Consider the following 24,876-nt stretch of genomic DNA (forward strand, 5'->3'; position numbering starts at 1 on the left):
TCAATATGTGAGACCACACTTAAAAAAGGAAGGATGTGGAGGCTCTCTACACAGAGAACTACCAAATACCGAGAAAAGAAATAGAGGCTATTAACAGATGGAAGAACATACCAGGCTCATGGCTGGGAAGGATCAACAGTGTTAAAATGTCTATTCGACCCAAAGCACTCTGCAAATTTAATGCAATCCCCATTAAAATATCAATGCCATACCTTGAAGATCTTGAAAAAATAGTTCTACATTTTGTATGGAACTGGAAAAAATCCTGAATAGCCAACACGATTCTATGAAATAAGAAAAAATCTAGAGGCATCATTTTACCAGATTTTAAGTTGAACTACTACAAGTCTATCATGATCAAAACATCATGATGTTGGCATAAAAATGGAGACATGGAACAGAAGGAGAACCTAGAGATGAACCAGTCCCATATCATCACCTGATCTTTGATAAAGCAAAAAAAAAAAAAACAACAACATACTTTGAGGGAAAGAATCCCTATTTAATAAATGATGCTGGGAGAACTTGTTAGCCACCGGTGAAACAGTGAAACTAGACCTGCCCCTCTTACCACTTACAAAAATTAACTCATGATGGACTAAAGACTTAAACCTAAGACACAAAACTACAAAATCTCTAGAAGAAAGTGTGGGAAAAACTCTAAAGGATATTGGTCATGGGAAAGAATTTATGAAGAAGATCTTGAAGGCAATTATAACAACAAAAATAATGAATGGGATCTGATCAAGTTAAAAAGTTCCTGCACAGCTAAGGACACAATCAGCAAAGGGACAACTTTCAGGATGGGAGAAGATATTTGCATGTTATGAATCTAATCAAGGGCTAATAACCAGAATCTACAAAGAACTCAAGCAAATCAACAACAAAAAAAAAGAGCAGGGCAGCGCCTGTGGCTCAAGGAGTAGGGCGCCGGTCCCATATGCCAGAGGTGGCGGGTTCAAACTCAGCCTCGGCCAAAAAAAAAAAAAAAGAGCAAAAAACCCTATTAAAATCTGGGCGAGAGACATGAATAGAATCTCTTCACATGATAGGCAAATGGCCAACAAATTAATGAAAAATGCTCATCATCTCTAATTATTAGAGAAATGCAAATCAAAAACACTTGGAGATATCACCTAACCCCAGTGATAATGGCCCATATCACAGGGTCCCAAAGCAACAGATGGTAGTATGGCTGTGTAGAGAAGGGAACATTCCTACACCTTTGTTGATCGTGCAAGCTAGTGCAGTCTTTATGGAAGGAAGTACGGAGAGTCCTCAAAGAACCGGAAGTGGACTTTCCACTTGATCCTGCAATCCCATTACTAGGTATCTACCCAAAAGAAAAAAAAAAATCATTTTACCATAAGGACATGCACCCTTGAATGTTTCTAGCAGCTCAATTTACAATTATGAAGATGTGGAAACAACTCAAGTGCCCTTCAACACATGAATGGATTAATAAACTGTGTATTTCATAGAATACTATTTAGCCCTAGAAAAGATGGAGATTTTTGTATCCTTTGTTGCAACTGGGATACATTTGGAGAACACTCCCCTTAGTAAAGTAGCACAAGAATGGAAAAACAAGCATCACATGTACTCGATACTAATTTAAAACTTGTAGATTAATAAGGTGCTCACATGAGAGAAAAACCTAATTAAATTCAAGAAGTGGGGAGGGAGATTGATGGGTTCCCACTCAGTTGGAACAATGTGTGAGAATACGGCACACTTCCTGGGTGTAGGACACAACTACATCTTGGACTTTACCTTACAAATGCAAACAATTGTAACCTACTTGTATGTACCCTCATATTAACCTGAAATTTAAAAAACAAAAAGGGAGAACTGGGATGAAGTACTCTCAGCACAGAGAAACACAGGTAAAGAACTCTCAACTCGGAGAACCTGGTGTCTGGGGTTGAAGATACCCTGGTTCTGAGTCTGAGTCTGTGACAAACCTTAGGAAAGCTTTGTCATAGTGGCTTTTCACTTATTACAAGAGCCTCAAACAATATCAATGCTTAATTTCAATATATTATAACCATTTATAGGAGTATGTTTGTAAATAGGCATGTGTTTATATACAAACATACATAAATAACCATCTCAAATGCCAAAGGTTGTCTATCACTTCCAAAAGATAATTTTTGTTTCTGAATAGTTTATTTAATTGAAACAGAACCAAATTTTTATACTCCTTTGTAAAATATATGAAGACGTCTTGGCTTATCAATCCAATGAGGTGCTGGGACCTACTGGTTTCATCCTGAAAATCCTATCACTTGGACGTGGAGCCCTGAGATGGTTTGTCTTTCCAGATGAAAGCTCCCACTCTCCACAGTTCTCCCCCTTCCATAGCCCTTTCCAACAGCTTCTGTGGACACTACTGTGATGCTAACTATGTTGACCCCACTCTCCTGCTCAATGGACAGTGATCTCTTTATGACACAGGGATGCACATTGGCAGAGATAATTTTGGGGAAGAAAGGTTATTGTGCAAACTTGCCTCAACACACATTAAAATGCGTAATAAGGAGAAAATAATTAAAACAGCATCCACTGGGGCAGGGAAAGAGGTGCATAGCAAGGAACTCAACAGTTAAGAGAGACAGTACATATAAAAAGGTAAATCATAAAGTGGTAGAAATACTTGAAATCAATAAGAAAAGAACTTAACTTATATATAGCCCAAAATGAATATTACAATGGCTGAGAACATAAAAGTAGTAAAATTATTGCATTGAAGATATAAGAATAATAAGCATAAAAAAGTTTTACCACATTGGAAAAGAAATAACAAAACCCTCAAAGATATAGTTTTATTAAATTGGCAGTGATTAAAAATTACTAATGGCAGTGAATCCACGTTTGGACATTCCAATATATTGCTATACTATAGGCTCAAATCCTTGATCTGAAATCTATGGAGATGTGCTTCAAATTTTGTAATTCTTTAGAATTTGGGAAAGGAAAAAAGCTCACTAGCATATATGAAGTAGCCAGGTAAAGGGCAACATACCATAATTAAACATATTAATATTTCCTTAGTTAAACATATATTCATAAGAAGTAAATGGCCTCATTTTTTGTTGATGACAAAATTCATTCACAAAATGAATTCAGGCTAGATTTTTACAAAATGAGTTATGAACAAATTTAGTTTTTAGAGTGTCTTAGATTTTGGAATTGCTGATAAGGAATCTGAACTTCATACAGTCTTCCTGAAAATCAATTTGGCCATATAACTATAAATTTAAACGTTAAGCGTTCATACATTTTGACCTACTTCTAGGAGGAACAAATGAGAAATGCAGAAAAAGAGTTATGTTCAAAGATGTTTGCAGTAATTTTGCTTATGACAGTAAGAATGGAATTGTCATGAAAATATACAACAAAATAATGGCTATATTATGAGACAGCCAAATAAAGGGGTGTTATGTGGCCATAAAATCATTCTGAGGATGCTTAATGATGCAGAAAAAGGCTCATTACTTATTCTTCAATGATAAATAATAAAGACATAAAACTTCATACTCAGTGTGATGCCAATTAGAAATACATATATTTGCAGAAAAAGGAAAAAAAACATGCCAAAATATGAACAGATTATAGCTAAACATTGGAATCACAGGTGATTGTTATATTATTTATAAATGTCTTTTAAGTTTTCTATAATGAACAGGTAATAGTTTTATAATTATTAAATTCATTTTTTACATAGGATTTATGTTATTCATCTCGGTACAGGTATTTACATCTAAGTTCATCGTGTAACTCCCAGCAGGAGGTTCAACAAGTGTAGACGGAGCAAATGACTGGCCGGCTCTGATCTGGCCACCATCACTGTCTGGGAGGTATTTGGCTCCTGGTGCTGAAGACCTAAAGGAAACTGCTAGCTCCTTCACTCCTTGTGGGGGCGGGGAGGTGGGGGGACAGCTACTCTTCATGAAATCACAGCAATCACTTACTTGACACCTGCTGAAAAGCTCATCACAGGGAAGAAGAGCCCATCTGTGTTGAAGTTCTCAAACATCCCCTGCACGGGCTGCCCGTTGATGCGGAAAGAGATGCTAGGCACTCCGAGGTCAAGGCAGCAGCTGACCACATCGTCTGATTTCAGGAGGTGCTGGTTGATGGAGGCCACAGCTCTGGGTATCCGGCCTAGTGAGGAAGGAACAGGAAGAAGGCTGTGGCACTCTGGGGGCACTTAGGACCTCCAGTGTGAGGTGAGCGGGTGTGATGGGCACACAGGAGGTCTGGATGGGCTAGTGCATTTGAAACGCAACTTTGTTCTCCTTGTGTGAGATGAGCAATGAGAAATGACTTCCTACACTGGTGAGCCGGCAGACACCGTGCCTGAGATGAGCCTCAGGGGAAACTCTCAAGCTGCTAAAAGTGACAACTAACAAGAACTCAACCTGCTTGATCAAGGCTCTATCAGACTCTGGCCTGATGTCTGAAGTGACAAAAAGACTGCTTTTGCTAGCACAGGTCCTCTGAGGATGGGAATGTGTGTCCCTCTAGTCACAGATGCCCCTGTTGTCTTCTATTTCCTCAAAGAGGGAAGTCTACTCTAGAATTGGAAATAGAAGCTATCAAAGGGAAGAATGGCAAGGTCTAGCCATTAAGCTATTATCATTGTTTACGTATTTGTTTCAAATAACTTCATTATTTAAGATAAAAAGGGAAACATATTGTCAGTTATACTCTGTATTGGTGATTAAAACTTTTTTTCATATCTCTTTCATAAGCTTGTGTATTATTTCTTGACTTAACCTAAAGTAGTGAGAAATTGACCTCTGCTTTTCTATCTCATATCATCACAGTCTGGAAATTTTGAAAATAAATAATCATAACCACTCCATTCATCCACCTACTAGGGTTACGTTTCTGTTGGGGAGAGAACAACAAAGGGGCAGAAGGTAGGTATTAAAATAGGGTTTCAGGCAATAGATAAAAAGATTCAAATTTTTTGTAGAGAGGAGATCTTGCTAATGTTACCCAGACTGGTCTCTAATTCCTGGCTTCAAATGATCCTTACACTTCAGCTTCCCAAATTGTTGTAATTACAGGCATGAGCCACCATACTTAACCATTTCTTGATTACATAATATATATCCACCATAAATGTTCATTTAGACAGAAAAGCATAAAAAACATAACTCCATAAGCATGCATCTGGTTATACACACATACACATTTTTTATCCAAATTGTGATATTGATCTTGTTTTTGTCTACTAATTATGTCAAAAACATTCTATTAAGTAAAATATTCATTGGAAACTTGATTTTACTGGCTTCATAATATGCTGTGAAGAGGTAATTTTTAAAAAGTCCCCTCCTGAAGGGTTATGTCGGTTATTTAAAATTTTTGGACACATATCTTTGCTACGTAAGATTCCTAATCTCAGTTTAGAACTATGTAATGGTTTCAGTGGTGGCTGCTATTCCAGTCCAGGTTGAACATACCTAATTTAAAAATCTAAAATGTTTCAAGATTCAAAACTTGTTGAGTGTTGGCACACTGCTGCAAGTAGACAATTCCCCACCTAACCTACTGCGATGGTCACCGTGAAAACACAGTCAACACTTGCTTTCACACACAAAATTATTAGCAGTATTGTGTAAGATTATCAGGCTATAAGGAATATATAAAAATAAAAAATTTTGTATTTAGACTTAGGTGCCCTTCCTGAGATATCTCATTATGTACATACAAATATTCCTTTTTTTTTTTGCAAATTTTTTTTTTTTTTTTGGCTGGGGCTGGGTTTGAACTTATGGGGCCAGCGCCCTACTCCTTTGAGCCACAGGCACTGCTCATACAAACATTCTTAAATCTCAAAAAAGTCTGACATCCAAAACACTCCCTGGTCCCCAGCAGTTTGAATAAGAGATACTCAACCTGTAATAGATTCTAAACTAAGTAGTGGATTTTAAAATAGTAAAGCTACTATATTTTCCTTAATAAAAAAAGATTAGGTAGCCCCTACTAATTATTTCTGGTGATGATGAAGTCACATTGCCTTCCCTCCCATCCTTCCACAGATGGTGCTGAGGCTCTACTCTGGGCCAGCTATAATGCCTGGGGCTGGGGAATCAAAGACAGAAGGCCCACTCAGTTCTAGTCTTTAAGAGGTCCATGGTCTGGTGTTACGGACATTTACATAAAAATTTACAATATAGAATGAGAAACGGAATGAAGGTGTGTATGAATTGCCTTCTAGAGGTAGAGGAAGGTGCCAAGTCTGCCTGGGAGCACAGGACAAGCTGAGACTTGGAAAAGGAAATGCTCATTAGATGAGAGAGAAAAGAAAGAGCAAACGGGGTGTATGACACCTTTGCAGAAGAACTAGAGTTGGGCACGCCTGCTTGGCAAGAGTGCACAACATGCGATGTACTCAGAGCACGTTGGCAAATTAGTCTGGGGTGGTCTGCGTTTCTGTCTTCATAACTTTCATATCTTGTTTCACCGCTGAGAAAGAGGAACAAAATTATTTAAAAAAACTTGAACCAAAGTTGAAGACTGTGTGGGTTTGACAGCTTTCAAATTTCTCCATCGGAGGAGACTGAGTATGCCTCAGCTGGCCGTAGAGCACTGTATGGAGTTTAGCTATCCCAGACCCCAAGACCATTCTTCCTTCTGTTCATGTCTGTGGTGACGGCAATCTGTGACATTAGAACTCAGCAAAGCTTGCTACAATTGTCTCACTCTTAAAATTTATTTTCCCTGGCTTGGTGCCTGTAGCTCAGTTAGTAGGGTGCCAGCCACATACACAGAGGCTGATAGGTTCAACCCTGGCCCGGGCCAGCTAAACAACAATGACAATTCCAACCAAAAAATAGTTGGGTGTTGTGGTGGGCACCTGTAGTCCCAGCTACTCAGGAGGCTGAGGCAAGAGAATTGCTTAAGTCCAAGAGTTTGAGGTTGCTGTGACCTGTAGATGCCATAGCACTCTACTGAGGGCAACACAGTAAGACTCTGTCTCAAAAAAAAAAAAAAAAAAAAAAAATCAATTTTTTTCTGCATAAATTTTTTTATTAGTCTAACTTCTGGAAAATATAACTATAGTCATTTGAATAAATTCTAACAGATTTCTGTGAATTTGGGAACATTAAGAAATAATTGTGATGCTATACTGGACAGTTACCTTTAGAAGTATTCAGATATCAAGAACGGAAGAAAAAGTAACCAATGTACTTAGCCCTACTATAAAACTAATTTATGGCTTTCATATGAAAGCTATAACCCAGTTAGAACCTAAGAATATGGGGAAGGGGGAGAGGAGAGAGGGGAGGAGAGGGGAGGAGAGGGGAGGAGAGGGGAGGAGAGGGGAGGACAGGCGGAGAGGGGAGGAGAGGGGAGGACAGGCGGAGAGGGGAGGAGAGGGGAGGACAGGCGGAGGGGGGAGGAGGGGGAAGGAGAGGGGAGGACGGGCGGGGGGAGGGTGATTGATGGGATTACACCTACGGTGCATCTTACAAGGGTACATGTGAAACTTAGTAAATGTAGAATATAAATGTCTTAATACAATAATTAAGAAAATGCCAGGAAAGCTATGTTAACCACTGTGATGAAAATATGTCAAATGGTCTATAAAACTAGTGTATGGTGCCCCATAATCGCATTAAATGTACACAGCTATTATTTAATAATAAAACAAACAAACCACTCAATTATAAAGCTCTTTGCTTTCCTGAGAATTACATAAACTAGGGCCTAACTGCTAGTGTTGAATTGTGACATTAGTGTGCTCTCAGATATCTCTGTTGGCGTCTACGCTGGCCTGAGCCTTGGCCACCAAAGACAAACAGCCCCTGAGCAGCTTCCACGGGTAGGCTCTTCATCTACAGCAGAGCTTTGACGCCATCACAAGCTGAGTTCTGTATATTTAGACTTTAATACATCATAGCAAGTTCCTTCCAGAGGAAATACAGTCGAGAGAATTTCTCCTGTTCTCTCTCTCTCCCTGGAAAACCACCCAGGAAGAGCAATTATGCCTTTGTGGTAAATGACACTGCCTTTTATCGCCCCTGTTCTGGGCTCCAAAAAGAAGTTTCCTTAAGAACACTTGCTAAGTTCATTTACAGGCAAATTGAAATCATAGGCTAAGTCTATTTTTAAAGCACGTACAGTAAAGAACACAGAGTTGGTACAAATATTATCTGGAAACTAAAGAGAAACTTGATAATTATGGCATATGGAGTGTATACTTAGTAAGTGCTTAGAGCAGTGTAATGGGAAGACTGAATAAAAGAGCCCATATTATATAATAGTTACATCATAAAATGTCATCTGATGAAGTCTATCTCATTTTAAAATGTGAGTAGTGTGAAGAGTTTGAAACTGGGAAAGGCTACAATCATGGGACTGTTTTTTGCACACTGTTTTGTAAGTGTGCTCCCATCTGAAGAAAGCAAACTCTACTCCCATGGGGGCTTTTGAGGCTCCATATGAGCAGGAAGGGTCCTGTATCCCCATTTAAATGACATGTGGATCCTTCCAACTGACCTGTAATAAGGTATCACAGGGGAGTGGAAGGAGTCTTGGAGTCATATAGAATTAATTTCAAATCTAAACTCTATACTTGCTACATGAAACCTGGGCCTGGGGTTTTATTATTGGCTCAGCTTCTCCATCTGAAAAATGGGCACAGTGGTGCTGTAAATAGAGTTATTTGCAAGGTACAATTGTTATTCCTAAGACTTTGATAATACAAATGAATGACTGTACCACATAAGAGGCAGTATAGCATAGTGGTTAAGTAACATTTCTAGAGCCAGGGCGGTGCCTGTGGCTCAAAGGAGTGGGGCGCTGGCCTCATATACTGGAGGTGTTCAAACCTGGCTCTGGCCAAAAATTAAAAAAAAAAAAAAAAAAAAATTTTCGAGAGCCAAATTGCTTTTGAGACCTGGCTCTGTCATTTAGTAGCTGTATAACTTTGGACCAGTAATTTAATTTCACAGACCCAAGTTACTTCATCTGTCAAATGAGCATAATAATAATAATGTTGGGTGGCGCCTGTGGCTCAGTCGGTAGGGCGCCGGCCTCATATACTGAAGGTGGCGGGTTCAAACCCGGCCCCGGCCAAACTGCAACCAAAAAATAGCCGGGCGTTGTGGCGGGCGCCTGTAGTCCCAGCTACTCGGGAGGCTGAGGCAAGAGAATCGCTTAAGCCCAGGAGTTGGAGGTTGCTGTGAGCTGTGTGAGGCCACGGCACTCTACCCAGGGCCATAAAGTGAGACTCTGTCTCCACAAAGAAAAAAAAAAAAAATAATAATAATAATGTCTACCTTATAGGGCTGCTCTGAGTTCTGAATGAATTATTCTCTGTAGAAGAGTGTCTGACACATTGTAATCCACAGCAACCGCTATTATTGTTCTTGTTTTTTTAACTCCCCAAACCTTAATTACTAGGCTAACAGTAGAAATCTTGCCAGGAATACTGTTAACTTTTGCAATATTAGAAAAAAAGTATGGAAATTTAGAAATTTAGAGCAGTGAGGGTAAAAAATGATTTAAAATGTACTACCCTTATTAAAAGATAGTGTTAAAAAATGTACACTTTCAAATAGGTTTAATGCATTTGACTTTTTTTAAACAATTAAGAGAAATGTGATGCTGAAAAGGCAAACTTTCATCAGAGGGTAAGCCTCAACTGCTTTTTAAGATATTAGTAAGTCTGAGTAATCCTGGAGAACACCGTCTGAGAGAGGCCAGTGGTTGCTGCCTCTGAAAAAGAACAGAAATGGCCTGATTTAGAGGCTCAGGCCTATCTGAAGGGCCCAGGAAGCTAGAAAGGCCGTTCCAAACAGACCATGTTAAGATAAAAAAAAAAAAAAAAAGCCCATTTCATCATATACTGCAAATCTTTAAATCAACCTACAGATATATTACTACAGGGTTTAGTCCCATCCCAGCAGCCACTGGAAACGCAGTGCTCATGTGGGCACTGCGGAGTTAGGTGCTGTAATGACAACACAGGTGGCTTTTGGAATGAGAGGGGATTCAAAGACACAGAACTGTGGCTATTCCACAGTGACTCCTGAGGGCTTCTCCATGTTAACACTGGGGAAGGGAAGGTCTGAGTCCCAGTGGGGTGTGTTTTCACAGACAAACCAATGTAGGGAGACAGGTGAAATCCCCACATCCAAATGCGACTGCAGAGCGAAATCATCTTGAGATACAAAGTCGTAACAAATCAGACGCTTAGAGCAGTGTAATGGGAAGACTAACGGAATAAAGGTGCCCGTATTATGTAACAGTCATGCTATGAGAGGTTCTCTGATTAACCAGACCTCATTTAAAAATGTGAGTAGTTGAAGAGTTTGAAATCAGAAAATACAGCTTTATTCCATTCATTTGTGACTACAGCATTCATATTTGGGAAAGGTGAATCCCTCTGCTTCTAATTTTGCCAAGAAAAAGTGTTAAAAGGGACAGGAAGGTATTATTTCTTTATATGAAGCCGCACTCAGCCAGCGCCACACTGTAGGCTGCCCTGAGCTGAATTCACTCCCAACTGCCATCCTGAAGGTCACGTAGAGGCTGTGTCAGGGCAGGGAAAGTGATGCCATCATGCTACAGAGCCACTCCTACAAAAGTGAAACCCCAGTGGCTGAGTTGACCTAGGATTCTGGAGGGAGGGTTGGGGAGGGTGATGTTTCCATAGCTGATGCCTTAAAGTGACTTCACAGGCTTCCAAGCCTGAAAGGACCTAGTAAGCCTGCCTTCCCCCAACACAGAGAACAGGATGCTGCTCAGAAACTTCTTTTCCCATGTAGCATGCCACTGGGGTAGTTCTAACCTGGCTACTTTCATGGTCTTGAATGAAATTCTGAAAACTCTGGACTTGGTCTTTTAGACTATGGTTGACTTCATGAACAATAAGGGAAGGGAAATCATATTTACTGTGTGTCAGGTATAAAAGCCTTATATTTTCTTCATTTCATCTGCGAAAAATGAGTCTCTGAGAAGTGAAGTCACTGTCCCATGTTAAAAATATACTCAATGGCAGAATTCAGATTGAAAGCCAAGTAGATGTTCAAAGTCACAAAGCCAAGCTCTTTTTCCTTGACTCTTTCCATTAACAAAGTGTTGGGGCACTGTAATTCTTTTCAACTACAGAAAAATCTACTGTACTTTATTAAGTATGTTAAAGACAAGTTCAACATTAATTTTTTCACATAGATAACTTGAAGGTTAATGAACCCGGGCATCTAAATCTCAAGGAAAAAGTGGAAAATTGTCGTGACCACTTTTTACCCTCCTTCACCACCCACCGTTCCTTCCTGTAGTAAGTTGGAGTGCTATTTCCTCTTCATTTCTTCATCAGACATTACCCTTTTATCAGACAGTCTGAAAAATTCACTGTCCTGATGGGAGTCATTAACAGAAGCTTTACGTTTTCAGCTGGAGCACACACCAGCGCATTTACCTACACTGCCTTCTCTAAGATACACGCTCCTGTGTGCTCATCGGAGAAGTCAGATGATGCCAAGACCCAAGGAAACTTTGGGTTTTGGTGAGAAGGAAAGGTCTAAGCCTTGTAGATACTGGTTTCTACGTATCTTATCAGATGCTAGAGATGGAGGTATGAAGTCCCTGGAATGTGCCTGTATGACATTCTATCACCAAGTGTGGGTGATGTTCAGACAGCCACAGTCAGCTTTTGTAAAGCTGTGTCATCCCTCTTCCCTCTGGTGTGAGCCTGAAGCATCCAGCTTCTTTGCTTTCAGAGCAGACAGGGGAGGAGGGGTGAGGGGAAAGATGGGGCAGTGTACCTTCCTGGAATGATGGTCCAGGGATCCGTGCACGGATAGCAGCCCTTTCATGGATGCACCGTGAGTGGACTCCCTGCCTCCTGTCTCACTGACATACTCCTTCCTAAAAAGTCTACAAAAGGATCCAGGGATATAGTACATGCCACGCTGTTAAGTTTTCCTTTAAGAAAGCTTGGTTTATCTTTGAGACAAGGGGGTAGCGGGCTTCACATCTGCTGAGCCAGTCTCCATGCAGAGTGCTCTTCATTCCCACCTGGGCTGCAGAGAACACCCCGGGGAGGTGGTGGTGTGATGGCGGGAACCGGGCACCATCAGCAGGCAGCATTGGGAGGATTTTCACAAGTCAGCCCCTGTGGCTCCTTCACAGATTTACACTTGATCTTAGCCGAAGGCTGAGGAGCAATCCCTCACAGATGTAACCCTACCAAACTCAAGACTTGCAAGTGGGTGTGAGCACAGTGATTCTTTCTACCCAAACTGCTCCTCCAGAGACAGCTTTCTGAGAACCTCGGGACAGGTGGTGATGACCAAAGGCCACTATGGTGGAGACACAGACTCCGTGGCTCCACGCTGAGACTCTGAGAGCAAAGAAGGGCAGATCCACCAGCTTCCATGAAGAATTAGAAAAGTTTAAGTTGGGAGGATGAGTCAACAACAAGACAACTTTCACATCACCCTAACCCGTCATTCTGCAATTTTACTGTTGCTTTTGTCTGGACCCCGGTGTCCCCTAGGACACACGGAATGTGAAGACGGATGGACTTTCTCATTCTTCCCCACGGGAATGACCCAGGGTAAATAAGTGAACAAATAAATGTTTATGGTCTTCCTAAATGTTTAAAACTGTTTAGACTGAATGTAAAAACAGCACAAAAAATGATCAAAAAATTTCCTATACTGACCAATTGAAAATGAAGCCTAATTGCAAGAAGCAAGAAATCAGGACCTGAATTGACCTGATCGTTGGCATCAGGCAACCAGGTTCAGGCCAGAAAGCTAAAGGAAGAAAGATGTGATGAGTTATGCAGTTTCCAACCACAAAAGAAAATACTAACATGTAGGTTTGTTTTGTAGAGACAAACTTTCCCCTCACACTGGATTTGAGGGAAAATGAGCGTCATGGTTCCTTACGTAAGAGGCAGTCAGCATAATGCTTACATAAGGTGTTTCCATAAGGGACATAATACCTCCATTGCATTTTGGCAAAAGAGACAGGAAAGTCATACTTTGGACAACAGACAGGAGAGGTGGGGCTCTTGTTCTAGGTGAGAGTTAGTCTTGCACTTGTCACCCATGCAGAAGCCAACCCATCCCTCCATCAGCATGGCCATGGTCATGCTAGCAAAAAAGCATCGATATTTATGTGGAAAAAAAAGCCGCCTTGAATTCAAGAGTTTAACGCCTATCGTGTGTCAGGAACTGATTATCTTGTAAACTGTATCGTGACACGGCAGGTTGCGTTGATGAGATTAGGGACTTGTGGTCAGATCTGGATCCTTCCCAGGGTGACTTCAAATAAACTACTTAACCATCTTTGTGCCTCTGTTTCCACATTTGTAACATGAGGTCAATATTTTCCACCTGAAGAGGCTATTGCAAGGATAAAATGAGAGAAAAATGTACACAAGGTATGTAGCTCACTGCCCGGTGAATAAAGGCTGAGTCTTTGTCTGCTTATATAATCCTACAGTCCCGTACAATGAGGACAGTTACACACACAGACACTGAGCTTGAGAAAAGTCAAGTGATCGCCACTAGATGATAATAAGGCTACGAACTCAGAGGAATGGCAGAAATGAGTCTCATTTCAATCTGATATTCTATCAGGTTATCAACTAAGAAGTGTTTGATTTCCTTACGTAGAAGTCTGACAGCTAATACATGTCTACCTCTAACATTTCACTGTAACAGTTCTTTTTTTTTTTTTTTTATTGTGAAGCTACGTCTTCTTTTTTTTGAATGCATATTTTGGCTTGTGATCATCTTTTAATTTTTTGAGAGCAAGTTTTGTGAAACCATGTATAAGTCAAAAATTCATATTGCTTTTGAATCTGAGTTTCATCATGGCACCAATGCAGCGCAGACAGCTTGAAATATTAATGAAGTGTTTGGGAAGGATGTGGCTAAGGAAGATACCAGTATGTTGACGGGTTGCAAAGTTCTGTTTTGGTGATTTCAATCTTGAAAAGGAGCCATGTGGGCAACCTGAAACCAATGGGGATAATGATGAGCTAAAAGCTGTATGTGTGAATTGGCCATAAGGTTTGACATTACTATTCCAATAATAGCGGACCATTTGAAACAAATCAACAAGGTAAAGAAGTTGGATAGATGGGTTCTCCATGAATTGAATGAGTGTCAGAAAAGACATTGTTTCAAAGCTTGCCTTTCTTTGCTGTCACCATGTAAAGGCAAACCATTTCTACACCATATTGTTATGTCTGATGAAGCATGGATTCTTTTTGACAGTTGCAAGCATTGAGCACAATGGTTGGATAAAGATGAAGTGCTGAAACACAGGCCTGAGTATTCATCAAGAAAAGCTAATGTCTGTTTGGTAGTCCAGTGCTGGAATTACCCACCACAGCTTCATAAATCCTTGTCAGTTGATTACAGTGGGTATCTCCTATAGCCAATTGGACATAACAAGGATGCTTGTAATTCTCATGCTTATAACCAGACAAGACCGGTCAACAGAGACAGGCCAATCCTCTTGCAAGACAATGAGGTTGCACCAACAACACTGTTTAAATTACAGAAGCTGGACTTGGAAACTGTCTGTCATCCACTGTCTTCATCCGACCCGGCACTGACTACTGCTTCCTGCAGGCCTTGGACCACTTCAAGGTATAATATTCGATTCTCAACAAGCTGTGGGAAATGCCTTTTGCAATTTCATTGCCATTCATTCTCCAGCTTCTTCGCTGCTGGCGAACACAAACTACTGTTCAGACGGCAAAACTATGTGGAGTGTTGAGGCACATGCTTTGATTAATTGTACTGCTTCTTGTTTGAGATATAATAAACTTTTCATTTGAAATCAGACATTTCATACTTAATGACCTAGTATTAGTTGAGGCTCTTGAGTCTGTATCATTTCCACTGAACATGACAATTTCTGCTTGTATAATTTGAACCTCAGTAATTTCCTGTGAAAGGTTAGGGGCCAAAGCTTTGGCAAGGTACTCACCTGACCAGAGATGAAGTCCATCAAAGCCATAGGAGTACAGGTCATCGCCAACACCATTGCCTCCCCATCCTTCTCCACCTCCTGGGTAAGGTGCATAGCCTGAGGAAGAGGCCCAGCCCACCCGCAGATGCGTGGGCTCTGCTGTTAGGAAGGGGTCCACCTGGTCGATAATCAGCTCAAAGTACCACTTCTTATACTGGGCTGAGCCCTCAGCGACTCCCAGGAAAATGTTTGGCCGGATACTGAAATAAAACATGGGACATGTAGCGTCTAGAGACCCTTAAGAACTGAGAGAGCCAGTTGAAACAAGACCACAGGAGACACTAGATCATGTAATGCCATGTTTTTCACAGTGTTTGAAAGTAGGAAAAGCTTGGAGCCTTCAACACTGGACTGAATTCTTAGTGGAAGATGTCAGGACCATATTCATTCCATTATAAAATATCAAGAATGACTCTTTTAATATTCCATTCAAGCAACCTACATTTACTGAGTGTCAACCATGAGCAATGATACTGAACATGTTGTACAGGGTTTTGTGATTACAAACCTTTGTTTCTGTACATGAAAGAAATTACTTGTGTTCCAGCTTTTGCTCACTTGGTTTAAGCATTCTCACTTTCCTAATAGCTGTTTTGTTACTTGAGCTTTATTAATAATAAGGAACTCTCAAAATCATTAAGAGGTCATTAGTGGGCAACCTCGTTAAGGGCAAGGAGTTCTAATGTATCCAGCAAAGTGGATGAAATCTTGAGACAAACCACTTAGACTTTTCAAGTTTGCAATCATGCTCTTAGAGATGCAGCATTTGGGGGCTGGAGCTGTGAGCTATTTTGGGTGGGCAAGGAAAAGCCAGGCTGGCACCAAGAAGTCAGTTGATGGCTCTGGTCTGTGGGCTAGGCTTCGGAGGGAAGGCCCTGTTCTTACTTTGTGGGTTAGCATGCAGGCCTAGGTAGAAAGTGGCTGAAGACCCTACGTCTGCCTCATGCAGGCCTGCTGAGTTCACAGGGCTCCCAAGGGAGCATAGGTCTGGAACTGCAGGGGCCCATGCTCTTCATCCAGACCCTCACAGATGGCAATGGGATAAATGGCCATGTGTCAGAGGATGCAAGAAGCCACAGTACCAACATGGGATATCCATTCTATTCAAATATTTTAGAATAAAGTTGGTATACAAAAATGAATATGAGTATATTATGAAGAAGTTAAAAAACTGCATCCATGTTTAAAATAAAACACAATAAGCCACTTCAGGCTTAACTGTTGAGCTCTTAGATAGCACATGTGTGCTCCATCCTCAGCCCCTCCCAGGCAACAGTTAGACTCAGCTAAAGGGCTGGAGCACAAGGCCCTCCTCGTAAAGAGCACACCGTTGCCTGCTCTTATGGACTTGCATCACCATGAAACTATGGGTGGGTGTTCAGATCAGCCCTCTTTGCTGCCTGGAGACAACATGGGGAGAACCGCATTTGGCGTTTGGGATGTGGGTGGTGGCCTTACCTGGTCACATCATTAATCAGTCGTGTCTGCAGGAGCAGGTTTCTCCGGGGCAGCAAGTTGTCACAGATCAGATTCTGGTTGGCTCTCACTGCGACCCCATTGCAGAGGCATAGGGAGCACAGGACATCCAGAACCTGCAGCAGGACACACCCAAACCTTAGGGCCGCCAGGAGGGCACAGTGGGCAGGACACATGAAGGAAGCAGGAGTCCTGAAGGGGGGGTTAGGTGATGTGTGGAGAACAAGTTCAGAGCCACAGAAGCCTCACCTTCCTTACCTGGCAGAATGAGTCATGCTCCAGAGCCTCCTGGAGAATGGAGGCTGGGCTTCCTTGTAGCCCCAGTGCCCTTGACTTGCATCCCTTCTCTGCAAACTATGCATGCTACCTATGGCCACTGCTCTATCACAAGAGGACAAGAGACTTTGCTATCTAGGTTCATATCCCAGCCAGGATCAGGAATACAGTATAATGAGGCATCTGGGTCACAAAATCTAGGCACTGCTCACTCTTAGATCTATAAATGCAGAGGAGATGGAGAGAAGGCGGTCCGCAGGCCTCAAACAGAAGCTTCATGCTCTTTGCCAGTCCTCATGATGCTTACTTAGCATTGAGTATTAGTAGGTGTTCATTATAGTGGCTTTTAATGAAAAGGCATTTAGATTCCCATTTGTGTAAGGTCCTTGCATGTACCAAGCTTGCAAACCTCACAGAGGAGGGGCAGTGGCAGGGCAGATTCCTGTTCTTGGGTACCTTGCTGTGATAGCGTTAAAAATCATGAAGATACCCTTAAGTTCCTAGAAATCAGTAAAGTATTTTATCTGCTCTTCTCCTCGTGTCTGGAAAGACAGCAAACCTGCAAGAGCCCAGGTGGCCCATGACTCTAAGATATCCATCACCAGCCACTCTTGCCCTCATTTTCCAGCTGCCTAAAAAATGGGAACAGTCCCTGGCTGCTCCCACATGCTGGCCTCTCCTCTCCTCTGCCCTCACATTGCACGGTGTCCTCGTTCATTCAGATTTTTTCATTCAAAGCAAACTGTGCTGGGCGAGGCCCTGCTCTTCCCATCTCCCTCACAGGGAGGAATGTGCAAACAACAGTCGATAAATATGATAGTAGCTGCAAAGTGGCAGCCTCATTTCAGTCTCTTGAAGTGGCCACCAAAGACTCAATGCTTAATGGGATTGGATGGCTTCAAGTTGTTGATGGCATTTGTATCCATAATTCTCATAAACCGGTTTTCTACCTGACTCCCTGAATGTCAATTGCATTCCAGACAAATAGAAGCACATTTCTGGGACAAGCAGGAAAGTAATCCTAAAGGCAGTTTTATGGGGGACTTTTACCATTATCATTCTGTGAAAGATATCAACTGTAGAGACTTGAAATCCAGAGGACAATTTCTCACTCTAAGAAAAGAACCACAGATGGCCAGGAAATCAAATATTTTTCATCTGGCCTATCACACGTTTTTATCTGTTTTGCTAGGACAGAAATACTAGACAGATGAAAAGGCCCCATAAAAAGTACATGGCCTAACAGAGCAGTGCCTCACCTATAAATAAAGGATGCTTTTTAAAGAATCTGGGTTCACATTGTGTAGGCTTTGTTTTAAAAGGCATTTCTCCAGGTGAAACTGGGGAAGTGGGGGCAAACTTCCCATTCAAAAAAATTTAAATGGGTTCTTATATAGACATAGTCAACCCACCATGGATGGCATATGTTGTGCTGAAGGGTCGTCTGACCTTTCTGATGAGAGGGAACATTCCAGTGGCCTCTGGAATGCTTGGCTGGCCCAGTTCCCTTCACCTGAGCATAGACAGAGGCTGCCCTTTCCCACCTCCTTTGCAGGTATGTGGGGTCATATGACTGAGTTCTGGCCAATGGGAGTGGCCTGCTCTCTCTCTCTCTCCAATCAGAAGTAGGGATTCAGCAGAGGATTCCAAAGCCCAAGGGTTCCCTTACTCCAAGTGTGGGCCAGCAACATTGACATCACCAAGATTTACTGAATCAGAGCCTTTCTGTTAACACAATCCCCAGAAAATTCATAAGCACATTATAGTCTGTGAAGCCCTCAGGGGAGCTTGAAGCTACCAGATGAAAGGATTTGTAGCTCTGAGTAACCACGCAGAATAGAGCCTCCTACTGACTGACCTTGGACCGTGGCATGAGCAAAAATGAATCTTCACCATGCAAAATCACTGAGCATATGAGGGGATTTTTGTCACAGGAGTTGGGCTTCCCTCATCAGTGGCCCATTCTGTGGAGTTCATGTGCTTCTGGTGGTAATCATCTTCATCACTGATGTCAGAGTTCATTCCAGAGCCTCTCATTTTGCCTTTATCACCACTTCTGTATCCTGGACACAGGTTTATGTGGGAATTCTACTCTGAAGATAAGAATTACACAGTATACATCCATGGAAACATTGGCTGGCTGTTGCATTTTGTCATTAGCTTTCATCTGTAAAAGCAGACTTACTTAAAAAATGCGAACTATACTTATTCTGTGATTTTTGTATCAAGTCCAATATTTGAGCAATAAGTGCTTTGAAGCCCCTGAGTGCTTCTTTACATGCATGGGAATTGGTTGGGAATGCTTCTGCATTTCCCTGGCTGCCTGGAAACTCAGCTCATGTGGGGCTTTTGTAGCAGCTGTGTGGGAACTGGTGGTTTGCTCTCTTGAGGTCTGATCTTTTCTTGCCCCAGGCTACACCTGCGATTTGCAATTACTGGGGACCACTGATATTACCATTTTACCATTTATTTTTCTTAAAGGTGGCCCCAAATCCTGTGAAACAAAGAAGATAATGAAAAATATTTATCTGTGACAACCATGAGCAGGTTTGGAGTAAGGTAGATTCAGGGGCCAGTAGGGAATATTTTATTTTTATTTTTATTAATAGAAGATTATTGGGAGCCCGGCGCAGTGACTCACGTCTGTAATCCCAGTCCTTGGGAGGTCAAGGCAAGTGGATTGCCTGAGCTCACAGGTTTGAGACCAGCCTGAGCCAGAGTGAGATCTGGCTCAAAAATAGCCAGGCATTGTGGCGGGTGCCTGTAGTCCCAGCTACTTGGGAAGCTGAGGCAAGAGAATTGCTTAAGCCCAGGAGTTTGAGGTTGCTGTGAGCTATGACACCACCACACTCTACCAAGGGTGACAAAGTGAGACTCTGTCTCAAAAAAAAAAAAAAAGATTATTCCATGGAAAAATGATAGGGTGACTGTCAAGCTTTTCAGCAATTATTCTTTTTACTGAATAAAATCAGTGCTACTGACCCAGTGTTTCTTACCATTGAGTAGGCACATGTTGGATGAGATCACGCCTGGATAAATATGAAAGTATCCATGCATTCAAGGTGAGACAGGAATGGATCCTGGCTCTACTCATCCATTCTTTGCATTTATGAAACCTTCAACAAACATGCATGGATGCCTGCCATGTATAACATAGGGGCTTGGCATTACGGGGGTTACAAAGACAGCTCCTACAATGAAGGACCCTCTAGCTGGTAAGAGAAATGTACATGTAAAAATAACTATAATGCAAGGCTGGTTGGAACAAACATTATAACAAAGCATGACATACAGATAGAGGAAGGGAGACTAATTCCAACTGGAATCCAAAAAGCTGCATGGAGTGGCACTGGAACTAAGTTTTAAGGGCAGATAAGATCTTATTTGTGTGTTTTTTTTTGTTTTTTTTTTTTTTTTTTTGAGATAGAGTCTCACTTTATCAGCCTCGGTAGTGTGCTGTGGTGTCACAGCTCACAGCAACCTCCAACTCCTGGGTTTAGGCGATTCTCTTGCCTCGGCCTCCTCAGTAGCTGGGACTACAGGCACCTGCTGCAACACCCGGCTATTTTTTTTTTGTTGCAGTTTGGCCGGGGCTGGGTTTGAACCCAACCACCCTCAGTATATGGGGCCAGCGCCTTACTCACTGAGCCACAAGATCTTATTTGTTTTTAATTGACTAGGTAAGAATTTTGATGGGCGCTGGAATAGCAGGAAGTGAGGCGGTGTTGAAGTATCCACAAGAGCAAAGTCACTGGAAGGTCAAAGGGCAAAATGCGTTCAGAAAATAGTGCACTGCCCCCCCCTTCCCCGTCCTTTTCATTCCAAAGACTGTCCCTACAACTTTTTGACTTCAGATCTGATCATGCTTAGATGAGTGGCAAGGATTTCCATGCAAGGGAGAGAGCTAACAACTGGAATATTTTAGAGAGGAAGCGAAGGTAAAATAATCACCACCCTTATGTACAATCTTGATTCTAAGCGTGTGGTAGAGGTTTCATGGTATTGAAAGGGGTTTCTCAAACCTAGGAGATGTAAAAACCTTTTTTAAAAGAAAAATGTTATGGCCCTAAAGAGCACCTTTATACTTATAAAAATTAAAACACAAAATTAAACAATCTCCGAGAACATCTGGATTCTGAAGAACATGTTCACAGACTTGAGAAACACTGGAAAGAGTAGTAATCTCTTGGGTCTAGTCTGTCAGTGATTAGCCGTGTGGCCCCTGGAGAACGGCCTAACATCTCAGAGTACATGTCCTGGCCTTCTCTCTGCCTTTGCCAAGTAGAAATACTGATAATTCTATTTCATTGGTTATAATGGGGACTAATGTCCACGAAGACAGCAGCAGCTAGCATTTGCTAACAGGTGCATACCAAGGGGGTGAGGCAGAGGGTTTGTTTTTTTTTTTTTGGTCCAGCTGTTTAAGCAGGACAGCAGAAGATACAAAAACAAACTGGCGGCAGGGTCAGTCCCCACCATTGGTATGAGACCGTCTCAGTGTAAAAATTAACATCAGTTATCATCACTATTATTGTGGTTGCTATTGTTCTAAGGTCCCTTGTGGCTTTAAAATGTTGCACATTTTGAGTCACTGTCTCCATAGAAAACTAAAGAAATTGGCTCAAGATTCTTGAAAACCTAGGATTGGCGATGACAGAGCACCCTGGACAAGACATTTCCTTGGCATTCTCCAAGCAAAGACGAAGTGTCACAGTGGGAAGTCTGGCTTGTGCTCAGCACGTTCTTTGTAAAACCACCACAAATATGTTGGTGATGATTTGAGTCCGGGTTTCTCTTCTTTGGAAACAAAAGCTATCCAATTGAATAATGTCTAAGGAAGGATCTGAACTCTGGAAAATCAGCCTTCACCAAAAAATCTATCAAAAAGATAAATAGGGTTACATCCTTGAGGAGACACTTATGTTGGAAAATCACATTGCTTCAACTGTCACAGTAATGGCCAGAATCTCTCTAATAGCACCTCAGCTGGAGAATGAAAGACTGCTCGGCTAGTACACTGATCAGGGATTGATTTCTAGTAAGTACTTCAGCTTATTAGGCCTTAGTCTTCTGCGGAATGGGCAGAATAGTAATCAACTTGCCACCAAAGTGACATCCGTTAAATGCCTTGTGGCTTTTAGCAGAAAGAAGCCAGAGCAAAGCTGGTTATTTAAGTGCATTGCATGGTATCATCATTAAGAAGCCCCCGGAGTAAAGAGACAAGACTGGATTCCCTGTCCAATCACTTCTCTCACATCTGCATGCAGCTCACAGCTCAGGTGTCACCTGGGCGCTTATCAATTATTCTCATTGCACTTTGCAGACAGGAAGGAACATGTCGGAATACGGAGAAGCCGGGCTGAAGCTGAAACCTCTTGCCTGCTTTTGATGTACTACTTTTGGGAAAGCAATTACAGACCTCACACCTTTCTTTCTGTTCTTTGCCAGACAATTTCCCACGTGCCGAGGCCCATGGCTTCTCTGCTTCCTGAGGATGATGCTTGTTGTGTAGCCGAGGCTCATTCTCCCAGACTCACTGAGACATGTCTCACAAATACATGCCCCTCAAATGATGGCGAGTAGAGAGGGCCAGTGATCAAGGGGCATTCTCTCACTCTGCAGAAACACAGCCGTGGTCCCATATGCCCAGTCATGCCCTCAGCTCTGAAATTCACCCCGTCAGCCTCTGTCTCACTCGCTCACTGACTAGTCAGCGCAGCAGGCCCCCCACATACAGTGCAGACGCTGATGTGTCAGGATAAAGCCACATTTTTAACAGACTTTCCCCCAGTCATTATGTCTTAGAGATATAATTTCATAAAAATAGAGGTTTTAGAACTATAGGGGATCTCAAAATATGGACACAGCATTCCAAGTCAGGGAGGGGGCATTTTACAGAGGAAGTAACTAAGACCCAGTCACCCGGACACAGTTTTGTATCGAAGGAAGAGACCAACAGCTTCAGTTCTCTTCTTACTAATGCAGAGATTTATTTACTTCATTTTGTTTAATAACATACCATGTTGCCGAGACTTTTGACACTAATTTTGGTGAGATTTCTGCATATCTTCTCAGACCAGTTTGGCATTAGCTATTTTACTACTCAGCTCCCTAGACCAGTGATTTTAAACTGGTGCACTGCTCTACACTGGTGTGCCATGAAAGATTTTAAAGATCATTAATTAAATTATTTTTGAAGGCAGTTCAAAGCACAATAACTATATATTTCTTTTTTTACTCTTTTTTAAAATCAACATAATTTGAGTGTGCTGTGTGAGTTTAACTATAGGTTCGAGTGAGATTAAAAAAAGTTGAAAAACTTCCCTAGACCATAAGGTGGGTAGCCAGCCCTGTGCAGCTGGCCCTATACAGGGCCCATCCGAGTGCCCCAAGTGAGCTGGGGCTGAGCTAATCAGGGTGAGTGGGGCTTAGGGAGCTGGTGGAAACCCAGAAAGACTATCCAAGATCCAGTGTGCCTATCTGGCTTGGAATGTACTCGGAGGCAAGGAAGACCTTTCCCCAGTTTTCCAAAGTTTTTATCGAAGTCAAGAAAGAGACTATTCAACATGCTCTCAGTAACACAGGATGGTTATGAGTGCTAGAGAGGAAAAAGCCAGGTGCAGTTGAGCACTGCTGGGGGCCTCCTTACAAACTCACCTTGTGATTCCGTCCGTGCTTATCCAACAGGGAGATGATGGATTTGATGTGGCCCTCTGCTATCAGATTTAAGGCTTCTGGGCTTTCAATCAAGATGCAGTGCAAAACTTCCAAAATACCTACATGGACACCACAAGAATCATGTGGACATGAAACAGCCTCCAGAAGACCGTAATTTAGAAATCTGAGTGTGAACAGACTGTCCTGAGGGGACAGAATATAATCAGTTCTTTGAATCTATTAAATATTGCCAACCAATAGAAAGATGCATTCATCTCTGATAGACTTCAAGAGCCCCTGGGGGCCAACTGTCTGTCACTGAGAGGTGAGTTTAATTCAGCCCGTGTGCCATCTTCCTTTTCCCGGACAAAGATATAATCCTAGTATGTCAAAATATAGGAAAGCAGCTGTAAAGTGAATTTTTGAATTTGATTAAACAAATAATGTTTCAATTGAAAATAGATATAAAAGGAGATGTCCAGTTTACTATAAATTCTAAAGGTAATTTGAGTAACTCAGACAATATTTTGAGTTTCTCTCAAACAAGGATTTTTCTAAGGGGAGGGGGGAGGATGGAGGGAGGGAGGATAATTGGTGGGATCACACCTATGGTGCATCTTACAAGGGTACACATGAAACTTACTAAATGTAGAATATAAATGTCTTAACACAAAACTAAGAAAATGCCATGAAGGCTATGTTAACCCGTGGGGTGAAAATATTTCAAATTGTATATAAAACCAGCACATTGTACCCCATGACTGCATTAATGTATACAGCTATGATTTAATAAAAAAAAAAAAGAATTTTTCTAGAAATTATCCTAGAACTTATTTTTATTTTAGGTGCACCAGCATATCAAACTGTAAGACCACAAAATAAAGGCTATTTGGCCCCGTCTCCTTTTCTTGGCATATTGTATAGTTATTGTATGATTGTCTTTTTTAATTATTGTATATTAAGCACAAGCATAACACTGTGATGAAAATTCAAAGGAAGTAGTTAGCCAACAGCTACATTGGTTTAATTAAGAAAATTCCTCATGAATCTGTTTTCTTTTTTTAAATAAAGGTTTGCATAAACTATCCTGAAATGCAAACTAGCTCATGAAAGGAGGAACTGAAGAAAAGGGAGGCTTAGGAAGACAGGTGCATAGGTGGAGGGTCCTTGGGGGAGCCTCCCTTGGCCAGTCTGTTAAAGCACCTGCCACCTCCAGACTATGAGAAAAGCATCAAAACCCTGCAGCTTCCCCAAGAGAGGCCTGTGCCTGCCATGTTCACTCATCTCAGAAGAAGCAAACTGCTGAGCCTTGCAGAGTGGTCACTTAAAAACAATGATGTAAGCACTCCACTTTGTACAAATAATCAACACACTGAAATGGGCATAAATGTATTTATGATCTATGTACAAAAGATTTAATAATAAAAAAAATGACCATACTCT

The 24,876-nt window shown here is 41.7% G+C and overlaps 1 protein-coding gene across 2 annotated transcripts in view; it reads right to left on the minus strand.

The window, feature by feature from the left end:
- RYR3 (ryanodine receptor 3) overlaps nucleotides 1-24,876 on the minus strand; it is a 502,828-nt gene that overhangs the window by 223,473 nt on the left and 254,479 nt on the right. For both annotated transcript variants that reach the window (XM_053594081.1, XM_053594080.1), the window contains 4 exons: nucleotides 23,434-23,552; nucleotides 16,483-16,616; nucleotides 14,983-15,224; nucleotides 3,975-4,167 (listed from right to left, as the gene is read on the minus strand). In XM_053594081.1, the coding sequence (XP_053450056.1) occupies nucleotides 3,975-4,167; nucleotides 14,983-15,224; nucleotides 16,483-16,616; nucleotides 23,434-23,552 (688 nt within the window). The remainder of the gene's footprint in view (nucleotides 1-3,974; nucleotides 4,168-14,982; nucleotides 15,225-16,482; nucleotides 16,617-23,433; nucleotides 23,553-24,876) is intronic.

This window comes from Nycticebus coucang, chromosome 6 (assembly GCF_027406575.1).
Source record: "Nycticebus coucang isolate mNycCou1 chromosome 6, mNycCou1.pri, whole genome shotgun sequence".
Lineage (NCBI taxonomy): Eukaryota > Metazoa > Chordata > Mammalia > Primates > Lorisidae > Nycticebus > Nycticebus coucang.